A 20,594-nucleotide genomic window follows, 5' to 3' on the forward strand; every position below is an offset into this window, starting at 1 on the left:
GGGGCGTTAAAAAAAAAAAAAAATCAGCAGCAGACTACTGACAAGCTAAAGCTTTCTCTTCAAAGGACACCAGAGGAAAAAGTCTCTGGATGTCCCTGGTTTCGTAAAATCTGCAAGACAAAACTCTGGGAAGAGATTAGTTGGCAATGGAGTGTACAGCAGCTAGACATTTTAGATAGAGGCAAGACTACTTGAGCAGCACACTCTAGAGCATCATCCATAAAACTGGTGAAGCAAGGCAGTGCAGGATCTAGAATAAAGACTAATCTAAAACTACTCATGCTAGATGACATTTTTTACTACCTCAAGATATTAAAAAAAAAAACCTATGTAAAACCTAACACAGAGATACCTAAAGTATTCTTACCTGCCCTTTTGCATCCTCAGGCATAGATTTGATATGCATCCTCTTAAGACATCGAATAACACCATCATAGAACTGTACTGTGAATGTTCCTAGAAGAGGATTGATGTAACCACTATGAGTAGTTAAGAAACAAACACACCTTGTTACTACGAAAGCTTTAGCAAAATGTTTTGTAGGCTATACCAAAGTAACCATGTGTTACCTGCAGTCAGGATCAAGAGTTTTAAGAAAAAAATGACAGCCTCAATGAAAGTCTACTTTTTTATTGTTGCTCTTTGTCCACTTGGACAACTTCATGCATGTTTAAGCTACTGTATCATTTTTGTTCATAATTCATTGGAAGAATTATGCAATATTTAAGTTGACACAACAGGCAAACAATTCAATTCACAATCAAATCCTCGTTTGCTTTAAGATACAGTAAAAACTTCAACTTCTAATAAGAAATATCACCCCACTGTGAAGTATTACATCTAAGCTGTTCCTTTATTTCCCCATTTCCATCGTTTTTCTTCAATAAACAGAACTTTAAAGACACCTATCATTCCTAAAACAATTAGAAAAATATAAATATATTGTTAGCCCAATCAACAACAGTACAAAATATTCGTAACATTGTGCACAGGAAATTCTTCTCATCCCTGAGGAAACATTAAGCATCTTGTCTTCCAGAAGAAATTCCAGTTGTTTAATTTCACACAGATAAAAGACGAACCACTTACTAAATTTGATAGAATAGAAACATTTTCACTTGCCACTGGGGTAGTGAGGAAAACTTTATACACATGTCAATTTTTTAAGCAGACTACAGCTACAGCATAGCATATGCAAGCAGTCCTTATCAGTGGACCACACAGGAATACGTACCTTCTTTATTAATTGCTTCAATCTTTGCAGGGTAATACCGACAGTCTGTCCAACGAGCTAGGACTTCTTCTCCAGGTTTAAAATCCTATTTTACATAAATATAGTCATTAATACTTTAATCATCTACATTTTTTTCCTAAAATGAATTAAACCTTATGTGCTAGAGAGATTTAACGTAGGAAAACAAGTAGGACAGTTTACAAAAATAAATGTGCCACCTACAACAAATTCTTCATCATCTTTCAGCCCTTCTTTCCTTAATGCTGGTCTCTCCAGGGGTCGTAACCTATTGCTGTCCCAGTAAATCCACTCATCATAGCGGTGACTCCAACGTTCAAAATGGACCAACATCTTCCCCTCTTCGTAATCTATCTTCTCAATACGAGATGGATACCTTCAATGATAAACATAAACTGATAAAAACCCTGGAAAAAGCTCTGGGATTTATTTTTTTGCATACACTGGTGCTTACATGACCATTCAGAAAGTTATACTAACACCTTGTACTGAAAAATCTCCAAGTCCATAAAAGATGTCATTACTGAATTGACAGTAGATATTTAGTTTAAGAGTTATCTGCACCCATCAGTGATACAGAATCACAGAATGTTCAGGGTTGGAAGGGACCTCTGTGGATCATCTAGTCCAACCCTCCTGCCAAAGCAGGGTCACCTACAGCAGGCTGCACAGGACGTCATGAGCTTCATCCTAGTCCGATGATTATATACAAATTTAAACCTCAAATTCCCAGACCAAGACTGCCTGAAATTGGGATTAGAAGTTTGTGCTCATCAGTTTTAAAAGCTATGTTTGTTTAAAGCAAAATCCTGTGAAAGTGTTCATTTGCTTAGGGATGGGAAGGATATAAAACAGTTTTAGGGACTACATTCATTACATTTATCATACGAAATGTTTCATCAAACTATACCATTGATTCTAGACAACTTCAAGCAACTAATCAGAGCCAGAAGTGAACAGAATATTCTTACTTCACCTAAGGTACTTACTAATTTATAGATCAGCTTCCACAATTTCACTGCCATTACATTTGGTTCATAGTAACTATTTTTAGCAGTCATCTCTCTGTGACTCCATGTGCACTTAAATAAATGCGTCAGTCTTAATTAACATGTGGATTTTACTCCCAGTAAACATTATATGTACTCAGTAGAACTAATCAGGACTGAGCTGCAATCAGATCAAGTCTTAGACATCTACTACTGGGTGCAGCATAGATGTACTTTAGGAAACATAAAGTCCGAGATTACATTTGTAAGGGAAAATAGCGAATTTCTTTAACTTCAGCAATTATTATTCAGTTTTACTATTTCTGTTTCACCGAAGTGATGTATTTCACAAAATTGTAGTAAGGGAGCAAGGCACAAACTACCTTTTTTTCACACTATTTCCTCCACCAAAATTATTAGATCCTATTATTTCCACTATATGAAAGGCAGAGAAAACTGGAATGATGCAGAATTCGGCTCCTTTTGCCCTTCACAAAAGTATTGAAACAGATTCAAAAGCATGATGAATCTCCTGAAGTTAATTAGATCAAATTTCCTCCAGAGTTTATATCAGAGATGGTCTAAAGTTAACAAAATATGTATCTAAAGAAAGACCACAGCAAAAGGATGGCTGTCTTTCACTAAGAGGCAACCTGATTTTGTAACAAAGTGCTACTGTGGAGCAACAGTAAGAGAGCAGAGCTTGAGCAACCTGTTCCCAGTCCTACTGCAAATTCCATCAGCTAGAAACATGACTGACATACACAGAAATCCTATCAACATTTTCCTTTTTGCGTATTTTCTCCTCAAAATACTGACAGAGCTGATAAAGGACTCATTAGCACTATGCTCTGATTAAAATATAAAAGTTTTCAGGAAGTACAGGCTTTCTTTATTGCCTGGTGACTAGAATAGGGCATTAAAACAAAAGGGGCTGAACTCAATTTGCTCCTTCGTTTCCCCAGTCCTACTTCTTCAGCTGCAGTGATGCATACAGCTTCCCAACATCTAAATCTCTCAGGGCTTCCAAATGAGAAAAACTCTCTGATTTTCTAGGTTACAACCACAGCTACTTCAGCCACACTTCACCCTCGCATCAGAACACACAGACAGTCCAACCTCTTATTGCATTTGTCTCATCCATACGTTTCGGAAATGCAAAATATTTTCGTAGTCATTCTTTAAGTTCCCAACTTCTCACTGAATTCTAAAAACAAACAAACAAGCAATGTCTTAGCCTCCTTTGCCACCCTACTAACAAAATCTTTTTCAAGATAGAACTCCATGGGACTTCTTTCAGAGGAGCAACAATATCAACCTCCTTTGCCCTCTCAAGCAGACTGACAACAACCACCTAACAAAGCCAGTGAACCGGAACGATATATTTTATCAAAATAGAAAGTAAAACTTCCAGGTCAAAACCTGAATCCTACCATCAGCATTCTGGTTTAACTCTGAACAAGGCTTTAAAAAATAAGTCAGCCAAGACATGGTTTCCCTAAGTCTTGCGCTGACAATGCTTTCTTCTTCAGTCTACATGCTGCTATGTTTAGGAATTTTATTATAAAATTTCTTACTAGTTTTTCCATCTTCCCAAGTGTTCCAATTTCAGACTTCTTATAACTAGACACTATACCTCAGAATAAGGAGGAAGAGTAGCAGAGCAGAGAAAAAAGTAAAGCTACTGTTACTAGAGCAAGTGTGAGAGCAACCATGTTACCTAACAGAGTTACAAACAGAAGGAAAGGACAACACAGAAAGCTTTTAACAGAGGAAAGGAAGGAAAAACACCAGAAAAGCAAGATGACAGGAAGTGCACTTTGTAGCAGTCAAAAATAAGGGTTCGTGCACAAGCACTGAAGCTGCAGAAGTGAAATGGAAGACAAGAAAGATGATGCTTTTTCTCACTGCAGTTGGAAATTTCAGGTTTACCACCAGCCAGCCAGGTAGTGATGCAAAACAATGGTTATTTTACAACACGCTGGGACCATCAGCCCAAAGACAGAATTCTCCTTTCTTATATCTACAATGCAAACGCCCTGTTCCCTTTATGGCGCTACCCTAAAGTGGTTCACTTCCTACTTTTTTATTGCTGGTGTGGCTGGTAGCTTTCACTGGTCACCGTCAGCAAAGTCACCATTCCAAGCACTGTGTGTAGAAGACAAGAGAGGGGATAAACTGGCAAAATATAGTACACTGTCCTATAAAGAGAAAACTGAAGAAGAGGGGGAAGTAAAATACAGAGTACAGTTTAGAGACTAGTACATAAAAATCAAGATAGTTTTAAGGAAAATTCAGCAAGCCAAGAATCAAGATGTTAATATATATGGGGAAAAAAATGCAAAGCTAGCATCAGTTAATAAAAGAAGACATGCAAAATATTAAGTCTCATTAGGGATTAGTCAACAGAAGAAAGGCAGCACCAGGTGTTTATTTGTTAATTTCTCTGATAAACACAACTTCTGCTACCAAAGTCTTTTTCACATGTCATTGTCAGCTCTTAATCATAGTCCATGATACTGGTTTTGCCCAGCTAAATCTTACAATAACCATATCATCATATAACGGCTTTGTTCCAGTAATTTATGTGTCTTCAACGTACATTAAGACAGTGGTTGCAAGATAAGTAAAATTAAAACCTGCATTCAACTCCAATCCTCAGAGAGGAAGATTCAGTGAATCTCTGAACCACCCAATTTACATACGATTGGTTATTAGGGTACCCAAAAACAACTTTGTATGGATTTAGCAATAAGCTCTTGCCCTCAATACCCACTAAATTTAGCCACACTGTGCCACAAATATGTATAAACAGTAATATTTCACAATATTGATCCCACAGTGGAAAGAGCACAGCATATATATGGCAGAATTTACCTATGCAAATTTTGCACTGCATAGAAACATTTTTCTGGTGTTATAGTTCTTGTACTTTCACTGAAAATAATCAGTTCCACAACTGCAAAATTATAGAAATATTTCAAAGGCAAGTATGCATCTCCTGCTAATAAAAGATAAAATGGCAACACAAAAAGTTCCAATGCATACAAGAAATCTTTTACCGCGGCTAGAGCAAAGTTTACATTTATTCTGCAGAAAAAAGATTCAGATGATTACATTTCATACACATGAAAAAATTTATGTAGAAGTTCCTTCCATTGCAAAGCTACAAGCAGGCATTATGCAGAAGTACTGCAAAGGGGAATACAAACATCACTCTTCACACTACCAAAGTGTAATGACGTCTAAGGCCCAACAACCTTCCAGTTGGGTTAATTCTCCCTGTTCACCCCTAGCAAGCACTCCACACTAAAGGATCAGAATAGATTTGGTATACAAACAGATTTGCCAACATTTGTTGAGTACAAACCACAAAAATACATTCTAAAAAATTGAAAAAAAAGTCTTTACTTTTCACAGAAACAAAAAAAAACCACAACAGACCACCACACTCCAGCTCAGTAACGAAAGTGTTCTTTTTGTGGGAAGAAACAATAACCTGCAAGTTTTGGGTATGTTTGTTTAATAGCATGCTGGAAATAGTATTTAATAATCCCAAATAAAGTCTCCTCCAAATTTCAGGGGGGTTTGTTCTTGTTTTTAAAGAGAGAGCAGGAAAACTATTGTTAGCTGATGGTATCTGCCCAGTTTACGTCTTGTATGCTCTTCCATTCTCAGGTTCCAGTGAATCCAACCTTTAAGAATTACGCAACATTTTTGCAAAGCTGCAAAATTTAATACAGCTTACAAAATTTACACTATGTCAAAATTTACACTGGTCAGACAACAATAATGCTCCAATGTTCATACACGAAAAAATAATGGGAAATTTCTAGTTTTCATTTCTTGACAGTGTGAAAAAAAGAATACGCAACACGTTAATGCCACATGGAAAGGATTTTTCATTTTTTCATCATCATCTTCCTTTTGAGCCTTCAAAAGTGACCAATAAGTGCCCTGTGAGATGGGACAACAGTTATTTCAAACCGTAAAAATGGATGCAAAAACACTAGTAAATTTGCCGAAGTTTGCACCTACAAAGTCTAGAAACAGACAAATACTTCATGCAAAATCTGCAAACATCTATTTCTAACTCCCCACCTTTTATTGCATATATTGTATTATATCAATATAATGCAGAGTCTTCACAATCCTTTCAAACATCTGGCTGTCTGGCAACACAGTCAACTGAAATTCAAAGCAAAGACTGTACAAAATAAGATTTCCCGATTTCCCAGTGTCTTACAGGGAAAAAGCTTCCGCCATATCGGGGCGGGGGGGGGGGGTGGGGGGGTGGGGGTGGCAGAAATCCATAAATCCATCCAGATAATCAAATACACCAAGTCAAAGTGCTGTTGTTCTGATGACTAACCTATTTTAGTGAGCTGTTTCCATTCCAAAACTGCAACAAGGGCCACGTATCTGTACTACCTTCATTACTTAACTTATAGTTTAGATCAAGCAGATTAATATAGACTAGGGTCTCAGAAAAACAACAGCGTGGGTCTTTTTTCAAAGCAATATCTGGCATCTATAGGACAACCAGTAGAGAGCTAAAGCCACAAAAAGACACAAGAAAACAGAAAAAAAGGAAGAGATGCATCTTTAGACAAATCAACTTTGCAGAAACCGTGTCCTACTTGTGGGAGCAAACAGCTTAAGAACCAGTCTCACACATGGGCACATACTTACAGATATGTGCTCTTTCACTGCTTTTTCATTTGTTTTGTCAGTGAGAGGCACTGGGCAGGGCATGCACATGTATCACATTTTTCACAAGATCATAGGATAATACAAGTTGGAAGGGACCTCAGAAAACCTCCAGTTAGCCTCCCACTCAAAGCAGGGTCAGCTATGGGATCCGACCAGGTTTTCCAGAGTTTTATCCAACCCAGTCTCGAAAACCTTCAATGTTGGAGACTCCACAAACTCTTTGGGCAACCTGATCCACTGCTTGACTGTCCCATGCGGAAAAAGATTCTCCTTGTACCTACCCCAAATCTCTCATTTCAACCTGTGCCTGTTATCTCTTGTCCTCCAACCACGCACTTCTGTGGAGACCTTGGCTAAGTCTTCTTGATGACATCCCTGCAGGTACTGGAAGGCTGCCAGTGGGTTTCCTGACACCTTCTCCAAGCTAAACATGTCCAGTTTCCTCACCCTCTCTTTCACATGTTGTACACTCCAGGCCGCTGTGTATCTCACATCTCATATATTTAATAATTTTCTATAACCAGTGAATCCCATCTCATTTAATACCTGCTGACAGATGATCATGTTGATTTTGATTAGAGCTGCATTTCATAGTTTGCTTTAGTGAATTTAACAAGTGGTACAAATTCATGATGGAAGCTGACCTCCCCTGCAGCAGTATATTGTTTTTCACTTGGTAAAGAAGCAATTGCAGTTACCTCCACAATAAATCAAAAATCACAGCTTGTCTTTGCTGATGAGTTTGACTAAGCCTTCTTCTACTCAGCAATCATATGTGCCAAATTATACCAGTGACCCAAACAATATCTACAAAAACTTCCTCATTTAAAAAGTACAGGGTTTTTGAGCAATAAATAGTCACGGTACACAATATCCTCCCCAAAGTTTACAGAATTCAAACAGAACACTAGACTCCATGAGATGAATTTCAACAACTACTACACGGATGAAAATTAAGACCTGCAGAAGTGCCTCTGAAAGCAAAGACATACAGCAGAACCTTACCGTATTTTTCCCACCCTCCAGAAGCCTTTCTTGATTAACATTTTAACTGGTCATTAACACTGCATCTTTAACTAACAGCAGGCTTTCAGAAAAATGAAGAAAAAATTAAAACCCTTTAAAAGGCTATTTTTCAGCAAGTGTTCTCAATTTGTTGCTTGTAGAAAGACTGCGCTAAGCAATACTACTGCTCTTCAATTTTGGTTCTGTTAAAAAATATCAAGAGATTTCATGTAAGTTCAGCAACCTAATTTTCTTTGAAGTATGTTCTATTTCTGCATGCAGATGAGGGAAATGCGCACAGCTTATATATATATAGAAAGAATTTAAAAAACATGCACCACCCCCTTATGCAACAGAAAGCTAAGGAAATAAAAAGTCACATGGACTACTATTCCAGCCTATGTCACCCTGATAATAACACAACTGTAGGCTTTCTCTAAAGCTTTCGGTTACACGCATGAATATTATTTCATTTGAAAAATCCTGTTTTCAGTGTTGCTGTAACTGCAAAATTTTAATATTAACATTCTGCTTCCGTATAGGGCACCACAGAAGTTTACATGCATATAAACCTGACCTGTTCTACCTGGTGGTCCAGATGATGAATCAGTTCCTAGAAAGTTCAGAACAAATTCTCTTCTGCCAGAAGATATCAAGCAACTCAGCTGTGGAGCCTGCGACAGGGCCCACACCTGACAAGGCCAAACCTAGACAAGCACTCCAGAATGGATGTGCGACCCTCCCCTGTGAAAGGGCTGGGCAGATCCGATACAAACTATACACCGGATCTTCAGCCACCTCTTTTTGACACAATTAAGCTGAAGCTATTTTTACATATTAACTTTTGCTATTTAGCTACATTAACCAATTATCTCCAGTCACAGGAGATGCTACAAAAAGTCCTATTAAAATTATTTTATTTTTATAGCGCTATTCAGACAGTTTCATGATCTTGGCATTCAATTATAGAATTAGCACGTTGAAAATCCACTCCACAGCAACCGATAAGAACAAGGACTATTCTGTAAACTGTATTTTCCTTTACAGACAGTTTATTAAAACAAACACTTCTGCTATATTTAGAACCAACGCTCTACAGATTAAAAAAGTTTAAACCAACTTTTTGTACAGGGCACATAACTGCTGAGTAAACGTGAATAATACTGACTTCTCTGTCACATAACTTGGAGTTAGCAGGATCAGATATTTACATGAACATGCTTAGTTCTCCAGGAATGCAACAGAAAAGCAGGTACAGGCCTCTACTTTTCCTAGCCCTAATTAATCAGACAGCATTTAAGAAAAAACTTCTGGGTGGAAGTATCAACTTCCTGTGTCACCTCCTTTAACAAAACCAGGGATTTCTCAAAATGAACTAGCGTCGTCAGCACACATCATGAAACTAGCCCACCTGCATCAATAAAATTAGCCCATTTACATCAATAAAATTTTGACTAAATTTATTTCCAAAGAACAACTCCTTTCATAACACACACGTTGTGTAGCGTGGTCCTTGTGCCCACAAATATCCATTTTACAGTCTTGACTCTTGCTCACTATCTGACTGGGTGGTGCAGAGTCACAGTCTTAAGCAATTAATTCCTCCAACTGTTTGATACAATCGTACTTACCTATTCCATGAGCTCTGATTAAGGACCTTTTCTTTTTTTTAACTCAATTTTGTGAACCTTTGAAGTATGATAACTGAATACAAAACAAATTCACATGCATGCCTTCAAACTAAAACAAAAGTCTTTAGTCACAGAATTTTGCCACGCTAACACACCGATCATCTCACACGTAACACTGCGTTCCACGCTACTCTGGAAATGCTCTTTGGTTGCTATGACTGCACAAGCAACTAAAAGCAAACAAATAAAAACCCACAGAAAAGCTTAGTTTGATTTCTGAAGAGAGACATTTTCCTAGAAGTTAATAGTTTTAACAGACTTATTACGTGGAAATCCATAAAGTTTACATGTGAAACGCTCAATTAGTAGGTGTGTTAAGTTTTATAACTACACATCAAAACATACAATGTACACAAAACAACTTTGCTCTTGGTAAATACTGCACAATGTCTTCCATACCATTTTTGTAAATAGTCCAGTGCCTCCAAACGAGCACCAATCTCAAATGTGATTCCAGGACGATTTGGAGGCTTTTTACTCATCTTGATATTTTCTTTTTCACTACCTTTGGAGAAAAAAAAGAGAGTCACATTAAAAACCAATGTTGTCTAAAACATGTCACTGACAGTGAACACATCCCAGAGGCTGGAAAAAGATGTGAAATTTCTACCCTGACTCTCCATTAACTGCTCAGTTTTCAGAAGTATAGTCAATGTCCAAAGTAGGCAATGTGTGTATTTTTACTGAGATTTCTTTCCCTCCTCCCCAAACAGACAGTCATCAACCTTAAGTCAAAAAATAAAAAAATCTGGTGCTCCTCTCTGGAGCTGTACAATGCTGTAATTCCTTGACATCCTTTGGAGCATAATTTTAAGAGTTACCTAGAGTCAACATGTGTTCTCTCCTCTGCTGTGGCAAAGATCAAAACCAAGAAAAACGTACCTTACCAAGAACAGACGCTTAAACATAAACCTAGCCTAAAATGAAACTACCAAAACCAAAAATAAACAAAAAAGCCATCTCCAACAGTTCTATACACTCTCGAGTCTCCTTCATAGCACTAAGTCAGTCTCATTCACAAGTGCCTATTAACGAGTTTCTTTGGCAATTCAGTCACCGTCAAAAAACGACGTCTCTGTACCACCACTTTCGCGATAATCGTGACTTTCTCCCGCCGTACCTGGATGACTCCGAAGCACCGTCGATGGCTCCCGCTGCCCGCCCGCTGCGGAGCACGGCTGCCGGGCTCCAGGGCCGGAGCCTCCCCGCTCCGGACCGCGACAGCAGCCGGACCCCAGCTTTTCCGCGGGGCTCAACGCGGGGGCCGCGATGCGGGCCGGCTGCCTCGGAGGCGGCGGCCGACCCGAGGCAGCCCACGCCGCTCCCCGAGCGCGGCAGACACAAAGGGGTCCTGCCCAGCCGGGCGCGGAGCGCGGGAGGGCCCCGGCCGGCGGGGGCTCAGCGCTCCCGCAGTTCCAGGGGAGGAGGCGAGCGGCCGCGGCCCGCCGGACTCCCCTCGGCCGCGGGCAGGGCTCAGCGCGGGGAGGGCCGCGGGCACCGCCCCGCCGGGCCCGGGCGCCGTGAGGGAGGGGAGAACCGGAGCCCCGAGTCGGGCCGGGCCAGGCCCGCCCGGAGGGGGACCACTGTCCGGGGCCGCCCGCCCCGCCGGCCGCGCCCTCCCCGGTCTCCTTACCGCCTCCCGCGAGTCTCCAGGCAGCGGCGGGGCCTGTGGCGGCCCGCGGCCCCGGCTCGGCTCGGCGCGGCGCGGGGTGTCCGGCGCGGCGGCCGCCCTCACAGCCCCATCCTCCCCGCGCCCCGCCGCCGCGTCACCACTGCGCGACGAACCCGCGGCGCGCGCCCCGGCGCCGCCATGCCGCCGCCCCCAGCACGTGACTGCGGAGCCACCGCCGCGTGACGCGAGTCGCGGGGCGGGGGGGGGGCGAAGCGAGGGAGACAAAGCGAGGTGGCGCTGCGCATGCGCGGCGGTGCGGGGTGATTGACAGTGCCGGTCGCCCCGCCCCGGCGGGCGCGCGGCGGGGGAGGCTGTGGTGAGGGCGGCGGTGGTTGAGCGGCGGTGGCACTGTGTCACGGCTGTCCCTGCTGCCTCACCCGCTGGCAGCTTCACCCGCAACAACCGGGGAGAGCGAGGAAGGGCCGAGGGGGGACACCGAGCTGGCCGCTGAGGCGCCCATAGCCGGCGGCCATAGCCGGCGGCCGGCCGGGCGCCAGGCCGCTGGCGGGAGGCCTCACCGCGGCCTGCGTTTCCCTCCCTCCCTTGTCCATGGAACTGGCTTTATCCCGGCCCGCGGCACTGCCTCGCCTTTGTTCTGTCCCACCTCTCCCCCACCCCCTGGGGAGCCGGGGGGGAGTGAGTGGCTGCGTGGGCGCTTGGCTGCTGGTGGGGCCGACCCACCGCCGTCCATTTTGGCACCCGGCACAGGGCTTTAGATGATGAGAGATTTGGTCAGAACGTGCTGGGCTGAATTTACAGCTGTTACAGCTGTTTAGCTGCTGATTTATTTGCCCTGTTTCTTGCTGCACATTAAGCTCCAGGGCTGCTTAATGGCTGCTGTCAGCTGCTATGCGCTGTGCTGCTCGTCACTGTGTTTTTTGCTTTGCGTGGGAGACCTGTGATAAAAGCACTGGCCTTGAACCAAGTCTGGCATTTGGCCCCTGCCATCCCAGTATGCCAGGAATCACAGAATCACAGAATGCTTTGGGCTGGAGGGGAACTTTAGAGGTCATCTAGCCCAACCCCCCTGCAATGAGCAGGGATATCTTCAACCAGACCAGGCTGCTCAGAGCCCTGTCCAACCTGGGCTTGAATGTTTCCAGAGATGGGGCCTCCACTGCCTCTCTGGGCAATCCATTCCAGTGTTTCACCACCCTTGTCATAAAAAATTTCTTCCTTATATCCAGTCTAAATCTACCCTCCCTTAGTTTAAAACTATTACTCCTTGTCCTATCACAACAAGCCCTGCTGAAAATATTTTCCCCATCTTTCCTATAGGCTCCCTTCAGATACTGAAAGGCTGCAGTCAGGTCTCCCCACAGCGTTCTCTTCTCCAGGCTGAACAGCCCCAACTTTCTCAGCCTTTCCTCATAGGAGAGGTGCTCCAGCCTTCTCATCATTTTTGTGGGCCTCCTCTGGACCTGCTCCAACATCTCCATGTCCTTCTTGTGCTGAGGGCTCCAGAGCTGGACGCAGGACTCCAGGTGGGGTCTCCAGAGTGGAGCGAAGGGGAAGATCTCCTCCCTCGACCTGCTGGCCATGCTGCTTTTGGTGCAGCCCAGGATACAGTTGGCCTTCTGGGCTGTGAGTGCACATTGGTGGCTCATGTCCAGCTTCTCATCCACCAGTACCTCGAAGTCCTTCTCAGCAGTTCTGCTCTCAAGCCTTTCACCCCCCCAGCCTGTATTTGTGCTTGGGATTGCCCCAACCCAGATGCAGGACCTTGCACTTGGCCTTGTGGAACCTCATGATGTTCACACAAGTTCACTTCTCGAGCTCGTCCACGAATCATCTTGTGGACACCTTCCTCCTCTGTTCCTCTGGGACAGATATTTCCAACCTTGTTGCGATGGCAAGATCAGCATCGTCACCTCCCCACGAATGTGATCAGTAAAGTAACAGTCAAGTTTCCACCAGCTAACAAAAAAGAAATGCAAGCTTTCCTAGCCATAGAGGGTTTTCTGGAGATTTCACATTCTGGGTCACTGTCAGCTTGTGAGTCCTTTCTCTCAAGCAACCCGAAAGAAGAACTGTTTCAAGTTGGGCCCTAAACAGCAGCAGGACAGACAGGAGATAGTTTATGAGGTAGCCCTTTGGCCTAGCCAGACAGGACCAGCTATGAGAAATATGCTCCACACCGTAGCTGGAGAGCATGGCCTCACCTGGCAGAAAACACCTGGAGAGACCCGAGGTTGACATCTAGGGTTCTGGAGCAGGAGGTACCAAAGATCTGAGGTGCCTGTGCTGCACTAGATATTCATAGGAAGGGTTCCCTCTACACCTCATGCAGCCGATATTATGTGGAGTAAGCAGGTAGCACTGATCACGCAGCAGACGCAGATGGGGAACCCCAACTGCCCACAAGTCCTGGAAGAGACCATGGTTTGGTCAGGAGGCAGAGATTTCAGAGCATCACGTGAGGAAGTGGCTCAGGCCCAAGAGGCCCCACTGTATAATAAGTTATCAGAAATTGAAAGGAAATATGCTCTGTTTACCAGTGGATCCTGTTGTGTTGTGTGAAACCATCGGCCGTGGAAAGCTACTGTGTAGAGCACAAGTCATGGACCACATGAACAGATTGGGCTTCTATGGATGTTTGGAGGACGACCCACAGACTAAGGGAATGTTCTGTGTGTATGTCAAAGGACAGGGAGGGGAGTGGTGATTGATGGAGATGTCCTGGAGAGTGTAGGACCTGAGCAGGGTGCAAATGATACGGAACAAAGGGTGGATATTGTACTGGGTCTGGCTGGGGTGGAGTTAACTTTCTTTACAGGGGTCCGTATGGTGCCATGTTTTGGATTTGTGGCTAAACCAGTGTTGATAACACACCAGTGTGTTGGCTGTTGCTGAACAGTACTTGCACAGCACCAAGGCTGGCTTTTTTTTTTCACTCTGCTCCCCCAGCAAGTAGGCTAGGGGTGGGCAGGAAACTGGGAGGGGACACAGCCAGGACGGGTGACCCAAATTGGCCAAAGGGGTATTCCATGCCACACAATATCGACCTCAGCAATAACAGCTGGGGCAGAGGAAGAAGAGTGGTGGGGCTTTTGTTTTCCAAGGTGGCCATTGATGGGACACTAGCTGGGCATGGGTCTGCTGGTGGGAGGTGGTGAGTGATTGCCTTTGCATTGCTTGGGGTTTTTTGGGGCTGGGTTGTCTGCTTTAGGGTTTTTTTTTTTTGCTTTCCTTTACTTATTAAACTGTCCTTGTCTGGATCTACAGGCATTCTCACTTTTGTTCTTCCTATTCTCTCCTGCATCCCACTGCAGGGGGAGTGAGCGAGTGGCTGTGTGGGTGTTTGGCTGGTGTCCGAGGTCAAACCATCCGCTTTGCTTAGTCCCTGAGAGGCTGCCTCCCACTTTAAGAGCCTTTATAGAAAGACTGTGCCGTGGGACATTTTAGAGTCACTAATTGCTACAGGATTTTTTATCCCTCCTTTGACTTTTCCCTGTTCCCATTTTCTGGATGGTGGTGGCAAGCAGGAGAGACTGAAGGAGGAAGGAGGCTTGAAGAAAAACAAAACAAAAAACAAGCAAAAAAAGAAAGAAAGAAAAAAATCTTTTTTCTCTTTTTTTGTGAAAAAGTTGGCATTGCATTCATTTGAATTCTCCAGCTCTTACTATCTTGAGTGTAGTTTTGATGGAGGCTTTTGTTTAGAGAGTTTGTTACAGGATGACAAGGGATCTTCTGTTGGCAATGAGACCTCTCCGAGTGGCAATGACTATGCAGCATCAGGGTGCTGTCAGAAAAGTGAAGGTGCTTCTGTCCAAGAAGAGGGAGATGAGGAAAGATAGAAGAGGTAGTGAGGATGGGGCCAGGTACCTGTAGATGGCTGTGTCATGCTCTGTTGAATACTGGAGGTTGTCTAGGTTATGCTGTGATGTGAGAAAAGCTCAGAGCAGTGTGTGGCATCATGAGTGTCACCTCGCTGCTGAGGCTGTTGGGAGAGGGAGGCAGAGCTGACAGCAGGCTGCAGAGGCACAGCAAGCCCCAGGTGTTCAGTAATGTCTGCCCCTCTAGAGATGATTCTGCCTCTCTGCTCCGCACTTCACCTGGAGTCCTGTGACCAGTTCTGGAGCCCTCAGTATGTAACCAGAGTGACAGAATCAGTTGACCATAAACATGAACAATGCTGCTATGTCCCTTGTACAGCCCTACCCATCTGGACATTAGGTCTAGGAACAGAGGGTCTAGTCTCTAAGTAACCATTAATGTTAAACAATAGTAGTGAAGGGGATTTTTAATAGAAATAGCATTACCTAATAGTTGCAGGTGCATTTATAGTACCTATCTATTGCATAAATTAACTGAAGCAGAGAGTCTTACATCTCCATACAAAGGGGTTAGTTTTTGATAGAGGCTAGAAGTCACCTAGAACCAGTCAAGACGACCCCACTGTGTGGATGGGAGCCAGAAGAGAAGTGAGTTTGCGCAGAAACTGTGATGAAGAGGATGAGTCTTCATCTTGGACCCCCGGACGACCACCACTAGGAGGCACTGCGCAAGCGCAGCTGGGAGGAGACTATGGAAATGACTTCTTGGAACTGATTTTAATATGAAAGGGATAGGTTATGCATATGTATGGATGGACTGGGAAACCTAATCAATATGTATATTTTTAATCTATATAAACTGCACGGAAAAAGTATGAGGTATGCACGTTCGGTGGAATTATCCCCAGTGCATCCGGCGCCGCAATAAAGAATGCCTGCCTTTTAATACTACATTGGTGCTACGAGGTTTTATTCCCGGATTTTCGGTGGCAAGTACAGGAAAGACATGGATCTGTTGGAGTGCATCCAGAGGAGGCCACAAAAATGATCAGAGGGCTGGAACACCTCTCCTGTGAGGAAAGGCCGAGAGAGTTGAGGCTGTTCAGCCTGGATAAGAGGAGGCTGGAGGGAGACCTTATAGCAGCCTTTCAGTACCTGAAGTGGCCTGCAGAAAAGCTGGAGAGGGACTTTTGAAAAGGACATGTAGTGACAGGACAAGGGGTAATGGCTTTAAACTGAAAGAGATTTAGATTAGATACAAGGAAGAAATTCTTTACTGTGAGGATGGTGAGGCCCTGGCACAGGTTGCCCCGAGAAGCTGTGGCTGCCCCCTCTCTGGAAGTGGTGAAGTCCAGGTTGGATGGGGCTTTGAGCAACCTGGTCTAGTGGAAGGTGTCCCTGCCCATGGCAGGGGCGTTGGAACTGGATGATCTTTAAGGTCCCTTCCAACCCAAACCATTCTGTGATTATATGATAACATGGTCTAAAAGCTCATCTGCAATCCCACAAAAGAGCACAAAGAGACAACAGCAGGAGAGGGAGCCCAAATAATACCCTGACCCAGCAGCTCCCAGGAGCCATCAGCCCATCAAAGGCCCATTTCCTCAAGCTCAGAGCAGCAGGGGGGAACAATGGCAGGTGGAAAATCAAATTAAGGACTCAGAGGAAAGGACACCCCAACACAGGGTGCTATGTGTGACTCCTACCACGCTGTCTTCAGCACAGCAGAGGGCTGCTTGTGGTCCAGCAGCATGGGGCCGCGTTTCATTGCACAATTATCAGATCCATTAGGAAATCAGGGAGCCCCAACCAATGTCCCCATTTCTTTGCTGCCATTTCAGGTATACCCACCCCTGCCCTGCTTTGCCCCTGAGAGAACCCACAGCCCTTACTGGCCTTTACCTGCCTCCCCTAGTGTCTCCCTCACTCCACCCACAGCCCAGGACCCCATTTTAGCTACCATATTTCACCATAAAGCCAGTGAGGAGCAACTTTGGCCAAGACCGTTTTTTATTCTTTTAGCACAAAAATATCTCCAATATTTAGTCTTGTCTCTTAGGAATACAGGGCTTACCTGGCTCCACTGCATGTCTGCCTTGCCTTTTGCCTTTCTCCCCTTACTTCTTAAATTCCTGCCTTAATTCAAGGTTGACAGAGAGACAGAGGTCTTGTCATGTTATCCCAACTTGTTTTGTTAAAATGCTCAGTTGGGCAGGGAAGAGCAGCTGCGTCAACCTCCATGATAGAAAGGCTCGGTGCTTACTCTCCTTGAGACACCAGAACATCACAACGCAGACAGATGAAGGAAAGGAGATTTCATTACTTCTGCTCCTCGGAAAATTTGCTGTTCAGTCTTGTCATGAAGCATGTCTTTAGCATTGTGAACATTATACGGACCATAAATTGGAAAGCAAACTGGATAGGAGATTTTATCTTCCCGGTCAATGACTCACAAAGACTTGGAGGGGGAAGAGAGGATTTCATAATCAGCTGAGCATGAGCTCATGGTGTGCTGTTGATGCTGAAAAGACTAATGCAGTCTTTGCAAAGCACATGCACATGGAAATACTGAGTAGGAGTAGAGAGGTGACATTCTCTGCACTTGGCACTGGTACTTTGTTATTAAAATAACTTACTGCTCAGAAAAGCCATCCAAAAGCTGGAAGGGTTCAGGAAAGATCTGGGAGAATGATCAAACACCTGGAGAAGAAGATGCTATGGTGAGAAACCCAGACATCAGTTTGTTTATTTTGCCATTTATTTTTTCTTGTGGGCAATTGGATTAGTCCGTAAAAGAACTACTTTAAAAGTCAGATATTGCTATCATGAGGTGGCAGTCAATGGAATAAAACTTCGTCTTTGTTTTTACCCTTTTTGTAGTACGAAGACGTATTTGAAGTGACTGCTGGTGCTTGTATTTGAAAGGTTCCTGCACGGCCTCAGCCTAGCAAACATGCCGCAGCAGCTATGCCCCGCTCCACCCGTCTGTGTAGGCAGCTTGGTCACAGCCTGGCTCTGCTCTGTCATCATCTGCCCTTTTCCTGGCACTTCCTTTTTCCTTTTTGACACCCTGGCTGGCATCAGTTGCTGTGTCCTCCTCTTCAGTTTCTCTGCCCCTCTTTTTCTCTCATCCCAGAAACTTCATCCCCTCCAGAAATTCCTCCCTCCTTTGGTGAAGATTTCCACTATCTCACCAAACACTTCTCTTTTGCTTTTAAAGTCCTACATTTTCCTGATGCTGGGAGATATCCTAAAGCAGCTGTGTTTTGGAGGATCTGGCCTTGTATGAGAAAAGAAAGTAGCTAACACCCATTGTCACAGACACCAGACAAAATAGTAACTGCACCATGGGGTTGAGACACCAACCCCAGTCTTTCCCAGTTTTGAAAAACACTCGAGCTGGACGCTTTTTACTCAGATGCTCTCTGGTTCTTTGCAGAATGCCTTTAACTCAATAAATTGTTTCTCCTGAAGAGCTGGCTCCTTGCTGACAGGTATTGCAGCCACAGCACTGTATTTCACTGCACTCTGGAGAAGGGGCATCAAGCTATAAACCAGAAGGAAGGTTCCTTACCAGCAGTATTGTAAGGGTGAACTATGGTAAGATGAGGATGCTAAAGAGTGAGGCCTGCTAAGGCCAGGTGGGGAATGAAATTTGCATTTATACAGGTCATTCCAAGATTAGTGAGAGAGTCCCAAATCCATACAAAGAAAGAGAAGAAAGAGCAAATGCTGGCTGTTGACAGAGGCTGAAGGAAATACTGGGAGGCAGGTGGAGTTACTGCTTACCAGAGCGACACCTCCTGATGCTCTGCGTGGCTGGAAGGGAGCAGCTACTCATTCTGGATGAAGACAGCTTTGCTGTGCCACGTTACTGCCTGGTTAAACCTTTTTCTGTGTATCCATTTGATATTTCTTGGGGGCATACTCAACATTTGCTGTGCTATGAATATTGTTTTGCAATGAATGTTAAACCTCTTGAGATTTAACAGTGCTTTTGCCTCGGAAACAGTGCTGTGCAATGTGTTGCTTACTTCTGCCTTACATATTGCAGCCCTGTGTCTTGGACTGTGTTTTGGGTTTGGGGGATATCTGCAGATTGGAACACATCAGTAAATATTTTACTGAAGTTTTTTAAATTGTTGATGAGAACAGTACTGAACAGAAAATGTGCTAATACCTGCTCTGATTGTGCACTGATTTCCTGGATTATTTCCCTGTGCGACTGAAATTCAGCATATTGTCACATCTGCCAGCAGGCAATACCAGTTACTTTGTGGTCCTGTGAAATCCTGGGTGTCCCCAGGGGCTGAAGAGTGCTTGTTGATTAAGAGATTAGCCCTGAGTATCCAGCCCTACCTGTAAAATGCTTGCAAAGCATTTGTTTATGGAAGGAGTCACTTGATTCTTGATACTTGGCCATTGGGTCTGTGCTGGCATCACATGGACATGTTCCTGGAAGGCTATCATAGTTCTGGCCGCTGTCCTCAATTGACTTGTAGCCCACATTCAAATCCTTGATCTTTATGCAATGCTGGGTAGCATCCAAGCTATAAAACCACTTTGCCTCTAGTGTATCATGATCCTCCAGCAGATACCAAGGCTGCCTCTGCCTTTTCTTCTCCCTAGCAGTTGAATTAGTCCAGGATATCAGTTTGAATTCAGCTGGAAATGCGACAAGTAAGTATGGCACAGGCATAGCTGGAAAAATTACAAACAGTTCCAGAAAGGCCTGTGGACTCTCAGTACAAGCTTCACAGATTTAGACTTTGCTTAAATACCGGTATATAGGCAGAAAGGAACTCAGTCGCTGTCAGACTACAGTGGTTATTTACATACAAATAGAGAGACAACTGATAAGGGTGCTGTGTAAAATAGCATGGAAGACAGGCATTTTAAAGAACTAGAGCATCACTCAATTGTTATTTGTCTTCATTTATGCATTCGTCAGCTGAACTTATTATAGAAATGACCACAACATCAGTATCTTCACTATTTTGCCAGTACCATCGTCTCAGGAACTGGCAGTACCCACACTTTCTCAACTGTAGATTCTCAGTATATATGAAGAGTACTATGATCCTTTAGAGTTATCTGTTGGTCAGAAGCCTTGACTCGACATCAGTACAAGACCCTCCACCACTGGTCCATGCAGATCACATCAGGACTGTCACAGAGCCCACCCAGGGTCTCATGTACTCTTATCAGCAGTACATCACCGCCTCCAGAGGAATATTAATTTCCATTCTAGGACTCATAATGTAACAGGCTTCCCAGGGAAGTGGTGGAGTCACCATCCTTGGAGGTGTTCAAAAAATGTGTAGATAAGACACTTCAGGACATGGTTTAGCAGGCATGGTGGTGTTGGGTTGACGGTTGGGCTTGATGACCTTAGAGGTCTTTTCCAACCTTAATGATTCTGTGATTCTAAGGAAACTCCCAACAAAAGATTCAGATTTTATCTGTCTGGATAGGACACGTAGGTGGTATCCTAAA

At 44.0% G+C, this 20,594-nt stretch overlaps 1 protein-coding gene across 12 annotated transcripts in view; it reads right to left on the reverse strand.

Moving 5' to 3' along the window:
* PHF20L1 (PHD finger protein 20 like 1) overlaps positions 1 to 11,386 on the reverse strand; it is a 60,720-nt gene extending 49,334 nt beyond the window's left edge. For 11 of the 12 annotated variants that reach the window (XM_075415532.1, XM_075415531.1, XM_075415530.1 and 8 more), the window contains exons 1-5: positions 11,284 to 11,386; positions 10,050 to 10,155; positions 1,457 to 1,628; positions 1,235 to 1,319; positions 368 to 456 (exon numbers count right to left, since the gene is read on the reverse strand). In XM_075415532.1, the coding sequence (XP_075271647.1) occupies positions 368 to 456; positions 1,235 to 1,319; positions 1,457 to 1,628; positions 10,050 to 10,132 (429 nt within the window). In that variant the 5' untranslated portion in view covers positions 10,133 to 10,155; positions 11,284 to 11,386. Of the gene's footprint in view, positions 1 to 367; positions 457 to 1,234; positions 1,320 to 1,456; positions 1,629 to 10,049; positions 10,156 to 10,770; positions 11,027 to 11,283 lie in introns of those variants that run through there. The other variant, XM_075415521.1, reaches the window with a different exon arrangement.
* Between the last annotated feature and the right edge of the window lie 9,208 nt (positions 11,387 to 20,594).

Source organism: Opisthocomus hoazin, chromosome 3 (genome assembly GCF_030867145.1).
Source record: "Opisthocomus hoazin isolate bOpiHoa1 chromosome 3, bOpiHoa1.hap1, whole genome shotgun sequence".
In the NCBI taxonomy this organism is placed as follows: Eukaryota; Metazoa; Chordata; class Aves; order Opisthocomiformes; family Opisthocomidae; genus Opisthocomus; species Opisthocomus hoazin.